This window comes from Thunnus thynnus, chromosome 3, assembly GCF_963924715.1.
Source record: "Thunnus thynnus chromosome 3, fThuThy2.1, whole genome shotgun sequence".
Classification (NCBI taxonomy): Eukaryota; Metazoa; Chordata; class Actinopteri; order Scombriformes; family Scombridae; genus Thunnus; species Thunnus thynnus.
Window position 1 is genome coordinate 30672103 of NC_089519.1, and position 14365 is coordinate 30686467.

The 14365-nt window shown below is 41.0% G+C and overlaps 1 protein-coding gene across 1 annotated transcript; it reads left to right on the forward strand.

Annotated features, from left to right (window-relative positions):
- The first annotated feature begins 121 nt into the window (after positions 1–121).
- cbx6a (chromobox homolog 6a) lies at positions 122–7627 on the forward strand. The gene is made up of 5 exons (XM_067585348.1): positions 122–418; positions 1735–1778; positions 1991–2056; positions 2658–2724; positions 3445–7627. The coding sequence occupies exons 1-5, from the start codon at positions 350–352 to the stop codon at positions 4696–4698; spliced, it is 1500 nt and encodes a 499-aa protein (XP_067441449.1). The 5' UTR covers positions 122–349; the 3' UTR covers positions 4699–7627.
- Positions 7628–14365: the final 6738 nt, after the last annotated feature.

The following is a 14365-nucleotide window of genomic DNA, read 5'->3' on the forward strand; positions in this document are numbered from 1 at the left end:
TAAGTTGATGAGTCTGCATGTGTCTCTGGTGTTGCTGGGGAGGAGTTTGCATGGCGCCGCCTGTCATCAGACAACGATGATGAAAGGTTCAAGCAGCGCGCGGGTCTTTGCATCCTCGTGAGTGTCTTCATCGTTGCCGGGACGACCAAAGGGGCTGACCTCGCCCACGTGACTTATATCAGGCTGCTTTTGCTGTGTGTGTCTGTGTGTGTGTGTCTGCTGCCGCTCATACACACACAGACACACATATACACACACACATTGGCTGTAGTCGGCCCGAGCAGACAGTGGAGCGTGTCGTCTGGAGCGACACAAACAGAGACAGGTAGCTTAGTTCGGGCTGTGAAAGATGGAGCTCTCGGCGGTGGGAGATCGTGTTTTCGCCGCGGAATCCATACTGAAGCGCCGCGTCCGTAAGGTGAGCTAGAGCCGTCCCGCGTATTTTGACTACGTGCAGATGTTGGCCGCGGTCAACACTGCACGGCACGGCACAGCTCCAGTCCATAGGCTCGGGGCTCTCTTTACGCCTATGCAATGCTATGGAGGCCTTGTGGCTGGCGGATGCCTTTACTTTGCTAACCAGAGCTAAAAGCTAACTAGCGAGGCTACCAGTCATGGCTCGTATGTTCAGGCATTAGCAGGGCAATAAAAACAGCGACACAAAGAAGGGGCTGGCTGCAGAAGAACAAGGCAGCCCCAGCCGATGGGATGAGAGCAGTGCGATGAAATGGAGGGGCCTGATTTCCCTGCCAGCTAATGGTAGCTAAAGCTATACGGCCACAGACTGCATTTTACGTATAACGTTGCAGCCTGTGGTACATGTGTATGCTGCACTCACATTAAAAGGCTGAGACTTTTGCTTTCCTCTGCAAGATTGAGATAGATGGCTCTCTAAACATTAGTCCTTGCAGCCATCTACTGCTGATGAGAAAGAAGTCTCATCAGCCATGGTACATAAGGAACTTCTGATAGTTTTATTAGTGTTTTATTAGACCAAACAGACCCTGTAAACAATAGTAGGTATCCTACTTTATGGTTTAAAGTGGCTGGTCCACACAGTCGACCTGCAGGCCCACCAGGCCTCCAGTGACTTCTGAATTGTCTGCTTGAGACATGTATGTTTAGCCTGTTAACTTGCAGAAAAGCAGCAATACCATATTAGGTTTAAGATTAGCTCCTCACACAGATGCTGTTCAAATTGACTCATCCTTTCTGAAAAACGCAGATATGTATGCCATGTGACTTTTCCCATGCTTTGTTTAACATATTCCCATGCAAAAAAAAAAGTTGAAGACAATGTATGATACATACTTTAATGTAAAAATGTGTTTAAGATGTTATTAAGAATGTTTGGCAAGCTCACATTCACAAGAACTCTATCAATTGTGAAGAAATCCCCAACTACAACAAGCACCCTGATGTGTTCAATGAGCTGAAGTATAGTGTCGACCTCTGCCAATATAGAATCTCACAAGAAGTCTTCAGAATTTAAACATGGTCAAACTAATAAATGCATTGCATGAGAAATATGCAGGATTTTGCTATGTGCTTTGTGTAAAGGACGCAAAATCCAAAGGACTCAAAATTATTTATTGATGTCAGACTTAAGACTAAACGGCGAAAGCGATGCTGCATCAAATGCATTCCAGATTTGGAGGATTTTTACAAATCTCTCGTCCCGGTTTTCATTTATGAGCTGTTTTTGATAATCCACCATCTGCCTTTTTCTTGCAGGGAAGAATTGAATACCTAGTAAAATGGAAAGGATGGGCAATGAAGTAAGTGTTACTTTTAAAGACAACTTTCATGGAAATATCGCAACCCTCAGTCTTTCTTGAGTGAGGTATTTGTCTGTGTTGTTGTTATGCTGTTTCTAATGTCCTCACATTAACTGCAAATCTGAATAAAGTCTAGTTTAGTGCAAAATTCTTTTGTGGTAAAATGTTTCCTTTGTTGTTGTTCTTCTTCCTGTTGGTCCTTCCTTGTTTAGGCACAGCACTTGGGAGCCAGAGGAGAATATTTTGGATGACAGGCTGATACTGGGCTTTGAGCAAAAGTGAGTATATGTAGTAAAGTATATGTAACAATGTGCAAAATCTTTTGGCTCCTTCTAAACTGCCAGTGTGTTTCAGTTTGTAGTTCTTAATAATTTTGTGCATTATTATATATCCTTTTATTTAAGTTAACTCTGATCTTTCTTATTGTAGAGTGCGTGTGTTTTCCTTCTGCTTTTACACTCTTCAGTTAGTGTCTGTCCATTCCTCCTCTTTTCCTTCTGATTTGTAAAAAAAAAAAAAAAAAAAAATCCATGTCAACTGAAGTTCTTTAAGTCTGCTGCCAAGCCACTTGAAAGCCATCGTAAACCGAAATGGACAGGAAACTAAAACAGACAAAACTAAAATGATACATCAAATGGAAACTAAAACGGACACGTGAAGACTGCGGATCTGGCTCTGTTCAAACATGGCTCCAAGCGCTCTCTCTGTGCGCAACCGCTCTACTTTCACACACCCACAGCTTTTAGTCACTGTCTTCTCTTTTCATTTGTGTCATTTACTGCCATCGTTTCCTTTTTCTTTACTCCTCAGCTTATCTTTTGTGATCTGCTATTCGTCTGTTGATAAACTTTAACTGTTCTTTCCGTTTTTTTTTTTTAGGGAACGGGATAGGGAATTGCACGGGCCGAAGAAAAGGGGTCCGAAACCCAAAAACTTTGTGATGAAGGTACGGTTTTTGATGTTTGTGCATTTGCATGGAGATGAGTCATTGCATCTAAAATGGTATTTGAATGTCACTGCAACACATGAGCAGTGATTGAAAGGTCACTCACAGCTGTGCCACTGGCAGTTTGTATCAGTGATACAGCGGTGTAACAAGCATAATCTTTTAAAGTGTCCTTAAATATATACCAAAAAAATCTGTAATTGTAATTCCAACATAATTACACTCATAATTTTATCAATTTAATCTAGGTCCTCTCAGGTTGTAGCGTGTTACAGCAAAGTGGAATATTCTGTTTGTGATTTCTACTGTTAAAGTAAGAATAAGGTCAACCCACTCGAAGCAGGTTTTCTTGCCTGTTTTTGAAGTTTATTTACAACACGCATCACTCTCAGCGCTGTTGGGAACACAACAACAGTGTCTCTCTTAGGAAATAACATGAAAAGAAGTCGGTGCCGTGGGATGCGTTTGTGTTGTGCCACTTCCTTTTTCACACTGCCTTTTTCACTTTTACAAGTCAGCAGGGAGCGGGAAGAGTGCAGGCAGACAGGTGTTACATGTTACATGGTTGTCTAGAAACTGTTTTAGCCTAGTTTGATCCTATGCCACCTAGACATCTTTTGACCTACGGATGATCAAAACCATGCCTCCGGGGCTGATATCAGAAACGTGTGTACTGTGGAAGCTCTAACATTTTTTTAATTCTTCGTCCTTCTTTCTCAGGTTCGTGCGCGGAAAGGAGAGACCAGCACCCGAGCTTCAAAGTCCCATCAGACTACATCGCACTCCTCTTCGTCCACTTCCAGCCGAGCGACTCCTTCCTCTTCTGCTTCACCTCATCGTTTAGCATCTTCGTCCTCCTCTTCCTCAACTGTGGCACCCTCTCCGAAACTCAATTCTCTAGCCGCCACCCATAAGCTGAAGAAAGACATTCATCGTTGCCACAGGATGTCCAGGCGCCCTCTGCCCCGCTCAGATCCCATGGCGTCCACCTTCTCCAACCCCGGAGGCTTCCCCTCCCGCCTGCACGTCTCCCCTTTCTCCGAGACCGTCCGCATCCTCAACCGCAGAGTCAAACCCCGGGAGGTCAAGAGAGGTCGGATCATCCTCAACCTAAAGGTCATTGATAAGCCAGGTCGTGGCGGAACAGCCGCGGGCAGTAGGAATATTACAGCAGGACGCCAAAACATTCCTTCCCGCAATCGCATCATTGGGAAGAAGGGAGAGGCTCCTTATAGACCTTTCCAGCCTCCTCTGAAGATGCCGGGATTCCCGATGTACGGGAAGCCGTTTGGCCTGCAGTGTGGAGGTCCCGTGCCTTTTCACCCCCACCCAGGTTCACGCTCAGGGGTTAGGAACACCCACTCCACCGCCTCCCAGTACAAGTCACCTCCCTCCCCTTCCAGCTCCAGTGGCTCTGAAGGAAAATCTCCCGCCACAGGTGCACAGTCCCAGTCTGCCACAGGAGCCTCACCTTCCAGCGAGGGTTCCAAATCCAGTAAACCTCACTCAGAGACCCAGAAGGGCCAGAGTGCCAAGCCATCTGCTCCCACCCCGTCCCCAGATGTAGCGTCAGCATCTCCCTTCCTCCCCTCCTCACCCTCTTCTTCCCTGGAAGATGACGAGGAGGAGGGTACCCTGGACCGATCTGCGCCCCAGGAGGGAATGAGGAAAAATCGTCGGCCCAAACGCCAGTTACCCGCCTCCCCTCCCTCTGTCACCCCCGGCAACCAGAGCTCTACCCCTGCCGAACCCCAAAGGGTGCCTGCCGAGGGGGACCCCGACTGGCACCCTGAAATGGCACCGAGCTGCAAGGATGTGGTGGTTACTGACGTCACCACCAACCTCGTCACCGTGACCATAAAAGAGTTCCCCTCCCCGGCTTCATGCCCATCCTCACCCTCAGCTAGCCCTGAAAACGCCTCTTCCCCTCTCCCCAGCACCATCTCCGATGACCCTGCCCCACCCAAGCCATAGGAGATCAGATGTTGCCATCGATGATAAAAAAAGAATATCATGCCAGTGTTGCCACTTCAGCCCCCTCCTACCTTTTCCGTAAAGGTGTGTCCATACTTGTGTAACGATGAATATAATGTAATGTAACTTAACACCGCCCAGCCATTGAATAGTAAAGATAAGAGCATATTTTTTTTAAAAAGAAGTGTATAAATTTGAAAAGGGGCAGCTAATAAGCCCTTCTTGTCACTTAAATTGCCATATTTTGTCCACTTGCACAGCACTGACTCTTTCAAGCAGACTTGGATGGAAATTGTGTTTGTTTTCCTTCACTTGCTTCAGACTTGCTGAGTTTAGCTTGTTTGTTGTGATACAAATTGTCCAAAAAGTGAAAAACTCACCCATCTGGTGTGTGGCGTGAGATTTTGACAAGCACACTTGGTGCATGTGAAAGAAATTAATACTATTTTGATCAAGTCCTGCTGCGAAGGCTGTTACGCCAATTTTTTGCCCCCTAGTTTCATCGGAAGTCCAGCCTGTTAATGATAAATGAGGTGATGTGTTTTTGCACTTAACACAGTTGGACGCTCATATATTGCATCAATACAGCGAGGTAAATGCAATGCACTTGACTGCATCTAAAAACAACCTATTCTATGTAGTTCATCAATTTTTCAAGGCCTTTTTTTTCTCTAGCTCTCTTGAACGCACATGCATATATATACAGTATGAGTAAGTATTTATATGCACGCACAACCTTAAAAGCTGCAAAATAATATACAAAAACAATAGATTTTAAGTTATTGCTGTCCTTGCCGTCTTTCCCTGCTTGCCTTGTTTTCTCACAAACCCACCACTTTCCTCGACTCTGTAAAGTCCACCAAGACTCTAAACTGGCCTGCAGTTCCTTGTGAAATTTTCTCTGTATACCACATTTGCGCCATATAACTTCCCTACTTGTCAAGGTCTAGAAGGTCCAAGGACTGAACACAGTTCAGGCTGTGAACTTAACTAAAACCACCAATCAAATGCAGGTCAATATAGTTTGTTATAGCCACTTGACGGGTGTTTGAAGAATGTGGTACATGCATTCAAACAGTCCATGCTTGTAAAAATCAATAGTATCTGGTAGGTTTGTCTGTTTACCTTCCATTTTGGCAGGTAGAACAAATGGTTTTACAACCTGCTTTGCTCCTTTGGATGTTGTTGTTTAGCTAACAGTGCTTTATTATTATGTTCTCAAGTGCTCGTGTCAATACAAGTGGTTCATGTGCATGGATCACAGTGTCCTCCAGCTATCCATAAGGCTAGTGAAACTGAACCAGGCCAAGACTGTGTCAGGAGTTAGAGGGTTGTTGTCCAAATTTGGGGCAACATTTTTGAGAAATGTGCAAGTATCTTTCTACAGGTTTCTGTAAAGGTCATATTTCTGAACAATGTTGACACAACTTCAGCTTTACTCTGGACTGTACATCATGTGTAGTGAAGAATGTCTTAATTTCAGTCAGAAGGTATGCCAGGTTTCAGTGTCCCCTGATATTTATGTAGTACAGGTGGAGGTTCATGGTAGATTGGTCAGTATTGTCACTCTAACTCTACCCAGTGCTAAAAATGCTCGGCAGATGTGTTAACTTGTACTCAAAACCATCTGAAACATATTGCAGATCAGGAGTCAAATTGCTGCTAGCTGTCATTGATTACTATTTGAAAAAGAAATCATGCTTCGCCTTATGACTTTTCCTTTCGATAGTCATCAACTGAGTCTTGCATTTTTTTGCTTGCAGCTGGCAACGTGTGGCCTATTTCTTATTTCTTTGATGCGTTTCAGTTTTGCCACAAACTAGTCATATTCCACCCTGAAACAAAGTTGCTCGTCGTTTTTGCAAAGCTGTGACAGTTGATCACTTTGACTTGCATTTTGTGGTTAATTCCAGCTGCAAATGCAAAAGAGTAGCAAGGACATCTCTTTATTGCAGTTCTGTTCTGGCAGGCATCTGTCCTGCTGAAGTCTCTTGTCAGCAGGGCCCTGAGTCTTTAGACCCTGACCTTTTGACCTGGTAAATTCCTCTCTGTGGTGACGCACTGGTCTTGAGAACATACGGAGGAAGCATGTGGGGGGTTTTACACCCCAGGGTGCCCAAACATGAAACATCCTCTCTTTCTGCCGGTATCCCTAGTGGGAAACCATCTCTAGATAAGGGTAAATTTTGTCCCTGGCTATTATTTATATAATCTGTTCCCACTTAATTGGGTTGCAATCAATTAGAGGCTCAACTCTTAATTTCCCAGTGGATGAAGAATTTGGTTTCCTGCTGTGCTTCAACCCCGCCTTTTCACCAAGTATAAAAACCTCCTGATTTATGACCAGTCAGTATCCAGAGAGCAAAGAATGTTGGCACAGCCGTTTTCTCCAAATACATTAGGTGTGCTGTCTTCCAGTGGCGTCACGTTACAGTCAAAGCATGTCAGGTAGACAGTTGGTCAGACAAATGCTTGATCTAGGAAGGTTTGATTTGCCCTCCATTGAACCATGTGTTCTGAGACCATGGACCTCTGCCCAGCTTATTCACTGCAGGTTGTTACTAGCCAAATAACGGAAATCTTGAAAGATTTTTTTTTACCTTGTTTTCAACCTTCAAGTATATCTGAAGTACTTCTAAAGAGACCTTGCCCTCTTTACCGAAACCCTTCTCTGGTGCTGCCTGCTCTTTCTAGACCTTCCCACTCTGGTGTACCTGCCTTTGTGTTACAGTATTTGAAAATCTTCCGCATGTGTTGCTCTATAGCTGCTCTATTCAACCTCCAGCTGCACTCCAGGCGACGTTTTACCTTACTCGGCTCTAGAATAAACACTTCCTTAAACCTGCCATAACTGAAGCGTGGTAAAGATGAAGATTACATTATCACAAACTGTAAAAAAAAAAAAAAAAAAAACTTAAAAAAAAACAAACCTTGAATGGCTTCTGTCGTCTTCTGTTTGTAAAAAAAAATGGCGAGAGCAGCGTTCTCCGTGTCTTCGTTCACACCGACGAGGAAGATGTCACCCTCCTCACCTGTCATGTACTGGATGGTTCTAGTTGTTGTCAATGCTGTTTCAATACTCTCATAGATTACATGTGGAAGGATTTATTCCAAAATTACGCATCCATTACATGAAGAAAAACAAGTGACAGTTACTCTTATGAAGTGGAAATTTAAATTGTGATACTTCTTAAAAGGGCAGTTTTTAACTTCAATCTTTATTTGACAAAGTGAAAACAAAGACTTGGTCCTCTATATTTTCATTAAACACATGAACTAAAGGATTATTTTCTTCTCCAAATGGATATATTGTGATTTGGGATAGATTTCCTCATCTACTATATCTTTAATATCTTTAAGTGGTGGATAGAAGTGACTCTTGCAGTTGGTAGATGTGTAAGGTATTAGGCTGCTAGGCGATGTTTCCAACAGTTGATAGCAATGTTTTTCTTCTTTTTCTTTCTCATATGGGGTAGCACAACTCAACTTAGTGGCCTATCTTTCAACCAAATAGGGCTCTTGATTTTATTATTTGATTTTTTTTTTTTTTTTTTTTTAAGCTTTCTTTCCCTTTTTTAATTGTTTTACATTTATATGTGATGTAATTTTAAGTGCTACATTTGGCACTAATTTGGAAAAAAGGAAGGATCCTTGTTTAAATGTGTGGATAAAGATGCTTAATGAATTGAAATTTGTGCTTTTTAAGCCTTTTTTTTTCCTTTGTACTGTACGTTAATACTTTTTTTGAAATATGCATAATGTCAATGTGATGCTGTTTGTTTGAATGCAATTTTTTTAATAGTCCAATATGGGTTTGATCAGAAGGCAAACTCCAACTGACAATTATAATGTGTCAAGACTGCAGTTTTGTCTGGTTTTAATGCTAATATGAATTATGTACATTGTATTGGTTGTAATGACGAGGAGGTTGAGGATAATGATGACATTGTAATGTATCTGAACTTCTGAAGCATGTTTTGCAAACCCTTATTGTACAGATTATGTATTCAGTGTCATGTTACCTGTTACTGTTGTTGCTTTCTGTGTGTTTCTTGTACAAGGCTTTTAATTAAAAGCTCCTAAAAAGCAGTTTGCTTCCTTTCTACTTCTTCAAGATTGATTTTTTTATGATGAATAGATCAATTAATTATTATTCAGTAGCAAGCAAGTTTATCCACTTCGAGTGTTTTGAAATTTGAATGTGAGATATAACCTTTCAATCCCTGACAAGCTCACACAGCGTCCTACACAGGTCAGAAGTACTGTTGTGAGAGGAGAGAATGATCCTTGTTTAATGTGTCATCTGCCCACATTACCATGTCTCCCAATGGGCCAAGGACACCCACTCCACCTCCTCCCAGTACCAGTCACCTCCCTCTCCTTTCAGCTCCAGCAGCTCTGAAGGAAAATCTCTCTCCTTCCATGTCTAACAGCGGTATCTGGTGAAGTTGTTAGCAAACAATTGCCTAATTATACATCCAGCAGACAGGAGCAACATTATTTTTCATTTGTGTCTGCCCACCTGATCACTCTTGTCCATATCAGGTTTCATCCAATTAACTGCAAATTAGTTTGAAATTTGCACCACTGAAGTACAATATCATCTATGACAGGTCCTCCATCTTGTTCTGGTCTTGAAGAGGGACTCTATCAGAATCTAGTTCTTTTTCATTGTTTTAGTTCATATTAAGCTATTTTTTTGTACATTTGTATTTTATCTAATTGCGCACAGAAAACTGAGGGCAAGGTAGTATTATTCCATCATAGGAGTACTGTAAGGCTGCAACTAACAATTATTTTCATTATCAGTATCTCTGACAAGCATTTTTTTTAATAAGCAATGATTGTTCAGTGTATAAAAAGTTAAAAAATAGTATTATTCCCTGAAGCCCAAGTTAACATATTAAAATTACTTGTTTTGTCTAACAGCCAAAAACCCAAACTAGCAAATATTCACATTTTAGAAGCTGGTAGCAGAGATTTTTGGGCATTGTTGCTGATTAATCAAATTTGTTGCCAATTGATTTTCTGTCAGTCGACTAATCAATTAATCATCCGATCATTTCAGTTCTAGACCACTACCATGTAGACTATAGTGGGGTGAACAGGGTCCCAACAACAAACTTTTGCTCCGGGGCCCCGTAGGAGGTTAATCCAGCCATGTTGAGACGTTGCCATTTGGTGCCCAGCAGGTAGCGTACAGCTGGAAACAGCTGCCAGCTACAGGCGGAGGGGGACTACAGTCAGGTGATAATTATATGTGTCACTGTGAGCAACATTACTCATAGTCACTTGATCCATTGTTGATGTAAAAAAAACCATAATGTACCTGCTCCCACCTTTAGAAAAGCAAGTTATGTTTGCTCAAGCTGCAGTTCTCAAATGTCCCACAGAGAGGAGCTGTTGAGCTGCTTTGCTACAATCATTGGAGCCTGAACAGACTGTACAAGAGGGGCTAATGTTTGTGTTTCAAAAGAATTGTGAAGGCTGGGGTGATACTAAGGTCACAACGCCTGGGTGTTCATCTCTTAATGTTTTGATGTTATAATGAATACATACATCTAGATCAAACAACTTTATTCTTTTCCACAGGCTGTTTTATTTGTCTGCTGTTCAGAATGTTAAACAGAATTAGAGGTTCACTCTTGCCTGTGTTCCCTCTATTTCTCCATCTTCCCTCTTTGGCAGGATACCACTGGGTTTAGAAGCCAGATGGAATTTAAATCGTCATTGTGGTTTGATATGTGGTTTGGTTTAAAACAATCGATGCCAAGAAAGCAACAGGAGAAGATCACTTAGACCCATTTTTGCTTAAAATCCTTTAATCACTGACTGCTTAACTCATATTTTCAACCTAAGCATTTATACTGGTGTCATCCCAAAAATATGGAAAGCAGCTCATGTGGTGCCTCTTCACAAAGGTGGAGATAAGTCTGTCTTACATAACTATCTATCAATTTCAAAACTGCCCTTCCTTTAAAAGAATCCTTGAATCTTTGGTTAATAACCAGCTGAAATATTATTTAACCAAATATTCCATTCTGAGTCTCTATCAGTCTGGATTTAGAGCAGAACATAGTACAATCTCTGCTGCTGCCCTTGTCTTAAATGATATTGTGTCCACTGTAGACAATAAGATGCATTGTGCAGCTCTTTTTGTTGGCCTATCAAAAGCTTTTGACACTGTTGATCACTTTACACTCATAAATAGACTATCACATATTTACACGGACTCAAACACTTTGAGATGGTTTAGCAACTACCTCTCAGACGGATGGCAGGGTATAAAAGTGGGCGATGTTAAGTCTGAGTTTCTTCCAGTGATTAAGGGCGTTCCACAGGGTTCCATCTTAGGGCCTGGTATTATTCACTATCTATATTAATAACATTGGCAGGTCCTTTAATACATGTCATTTACATTTTTATGTAGATGATACTATTTTATACAGTTTGGCAAACTCTATCCAGTCAACCATTGAAAATTTGCACCTCTCATTTAATACCCTACAGTATACCCTTCCTAACCTTAAACTTGTTGTAAATGCAGATTAAACAAAGTTTATGTTTTTCTCAAGCACTAAAGAAATTAGTCTTCAGATCTGCACTTTAAATGGTAGACCGACTGAGAAAATTCCTCATTATAAATACTCAGGCATCTGGATTGATGATTGAATTTACTTTTGAAACCCACATAGACAACTTCTTTTTTTTTGTATAGCAACAGGTCCTATCATCCATTGTGTTGTAGGAAAACAATTGTGGAAGTGACCGTTCTCTCTGTATGGATTATGGTAATGTTATTTATAGACATGCTCCTATCTCTAATCTTAAACATCAGATGCTGTCTATCACTCAGCTCTTAGATTTATTACTTTGTGTCTTGTATGAGAGGGTGGGCTGGCCCTCCCTCTCCGTCAGGCCAGATCAACACTTTTATCTATTAATTTATAAAGAACTACTTCAAAAAATATCACTTTATTTATCGTCACTCCTGCGCCAAAGACATTCTACTTTTAACACCCGTTCTCAGGACTGGCTGAGTTAATACTAATCCTGGAAAGACAGCCTTCAGATATTTTGCCCCATCGTCTGGAATAATTTACAGAGTAGACTGAAACTTGACTTGACTGATATCGATAGAGCAATTCAAACATTTTGTTAGAGGTTCTACTGATGTTAGGTGTAACTGTTTTACATAATACTATGCTTGTCTTTTTTTATTTCTATTCATGCCTATATCAACCACATTTTAGAATTGCACTTATTTATAATTTCTCATGCTGTTGTCTATATGACGGTATATATAAATCTCTGCAGTTTTATTACTATTTTATATTACTAGGTCGTTTCCATTATCATAATATGTTCTTTTAATTTTTTTTTACTCTGTACTCAGGTCTCACTTGCAAATGAGATCTCAATCTCAATGTGACTTCCTGATTAAATAAAGTATAAACAAAAATATGGGTAGCCCACATCTGTGCATATGTGACCTTGTGTGTGTGTGTGTGTGTGTGTGTGTGTGTGTGTGCATGCCACATCAGCCACCTCTGGAGATTAATCCATAATCTAGGCTACTGGTCGCTGCAGGGATTCCTGACCAGACTGGTGTTTGAGCCTCCAGTTGTGGTGGATGTTTAAGCTTCATTTCAAACCAAACATTCCGAACATTTCCATGGAGTTTGACTTGGGGATGGAAAACACATAATTTGTGGCTTTCTTAAACTGTTGCAAGTCAGAAGTGTATCTGCTTTTACAGTCATACTACAGTCCTTGCAAGAGAAATGAAAAAAAAAGAAGACAGATGAAAAGGACTTCTTTTTAACCTGCAATTTTGCAAATGAAACATCTTTTCACTGTAAAAACCTGCATAAAGTCTGTGTAGATGTCTCATACTGAAATATCAAATCTTGTTTCACAAAGTTAGGTTGTGCCAAGAAGAAAAAAAAGAAGTCAGCTTTCTACAACATCTGTCCTTCAGAATCAAAGAGCAACATCTTCCCTGTAGACTTGCACTGAAATTCAGCCGTCACATAAGGATAAATTAGTCAGAGACGAGGCAGAGAAACTAATTCCTTCATCCGCTTTTGCCTCAAGAGGCAAAAATGCAATCAACTTACAAGACTTGTGCTTTACATTCACTTTCGCCATGTTAGTGGTGTAGCTCTAAAGATGACAATGTCAGTCGGTTGGTTAGTCAGTCCAGACTGAAATATCTCAAACACTATGGGATAGACTGTCATTTAATTTTGTGTAGAGATTCATGCCCCCCAACACCCCCCCCCCCCCCTAAAGTAGCTTGGCTGTAGACTTGTTCAACCAGACAGCTGTTTGCTCTTTTGTTGTCACTCAAAGTTGCTGAAATGTTTTCTGGAAAATGTACAAAGTGAAGTGTAGCTGGGTTAATGGAAAGTGTGTTCACCAAAGTAAATTTTGGCATTTCATCACAAAGTAACTCCTGGAATTAATTGAAGTATCATCGATTCATACCTGAAGTGAAATGGGTACGAGGTTTGTCTTTTAATGTTGTGCTAATCAATTCACTTCACCAGATGCCCAGATGTTTGCTGAGCCACCTTACTTAGATCAGATCCATCCTGCACTGCATGTCTTAATTTAATTTGGACAAATATGAAGCACAAACTTTTTAAAAAGCGCTTCATCTACCCCTCTGAAGAAAAGTGTTCCAGCAAGAGTGCATGCCACAGAGAAGTATTATCAGGGTCGGATCATTTCTGTTGGCGTTAGTGTTGAGTTAGCTCTGGCTCACAAAGAAAACATTTTCTTCTTCCCACTCAGTCCAAAAACCTTTAGTGTTTCAAGACCCCAGATTCGCAGAATGTCCTCTCCCGTCCTTAAGCTCTCACTCTAATTTGAATGTATGACCTTTGTATTTTTCCATCAGATGTGTATTGTCATATCTGTGAATAGATGCAGGCTGCTGAATGCAGCACTCAGGCTCCTGTGTGCTCCTTTTAGAGCTCTGGATTATTTCAGCTCCAAATATTTGGGATTTTGTCATTGCAGATGTGTGTGTTTTGTGTGTGTGTGTGTATTGTGCACTTAAGGGTGCATTTCTTATATTTTTGTTAACTGTGTCTTTGTACGCTCACTTATGGATGGTCCACTGTCCACAACTCTGTCTTTATATTTTAATATACTTATACTTTATATTATATTTTTATATTTTGCTTTTAATCTTTATACTATTATAATTTGCATTCTTTTTCTGCTTATTAATAAACAGTTTTTGTGTATTTTATGTTTGCAAACCTGTTTTCCTCCAATTGCCCTTGATTTCTTTCTCTCTTTTTTGTGGTAGATTTTATTAGGATTTGCAAATTTCCAAAACCAGAATTAATGACTTTGTTAATATTACAAGGTCAAAACACTCAATGAAAATATTTAGCCAAAAGAGTAAACATACACAAACAATGACACACCTTAACTGTCCCTTTTTACGTTTCATCCCTCCTTTTCTGTTTTCCCTCTTCACGTGTTTCTCTTTCACACACACAAACACACACACACACACACACACACACACACACACACACACGCACACACACACACACACACACACACACACACACACACACACTGATTCATGCTGCTAGAGGTTCACCTCTGCTCCGACTGACGCATGCCCACAGCAGCCTCGCTCCTC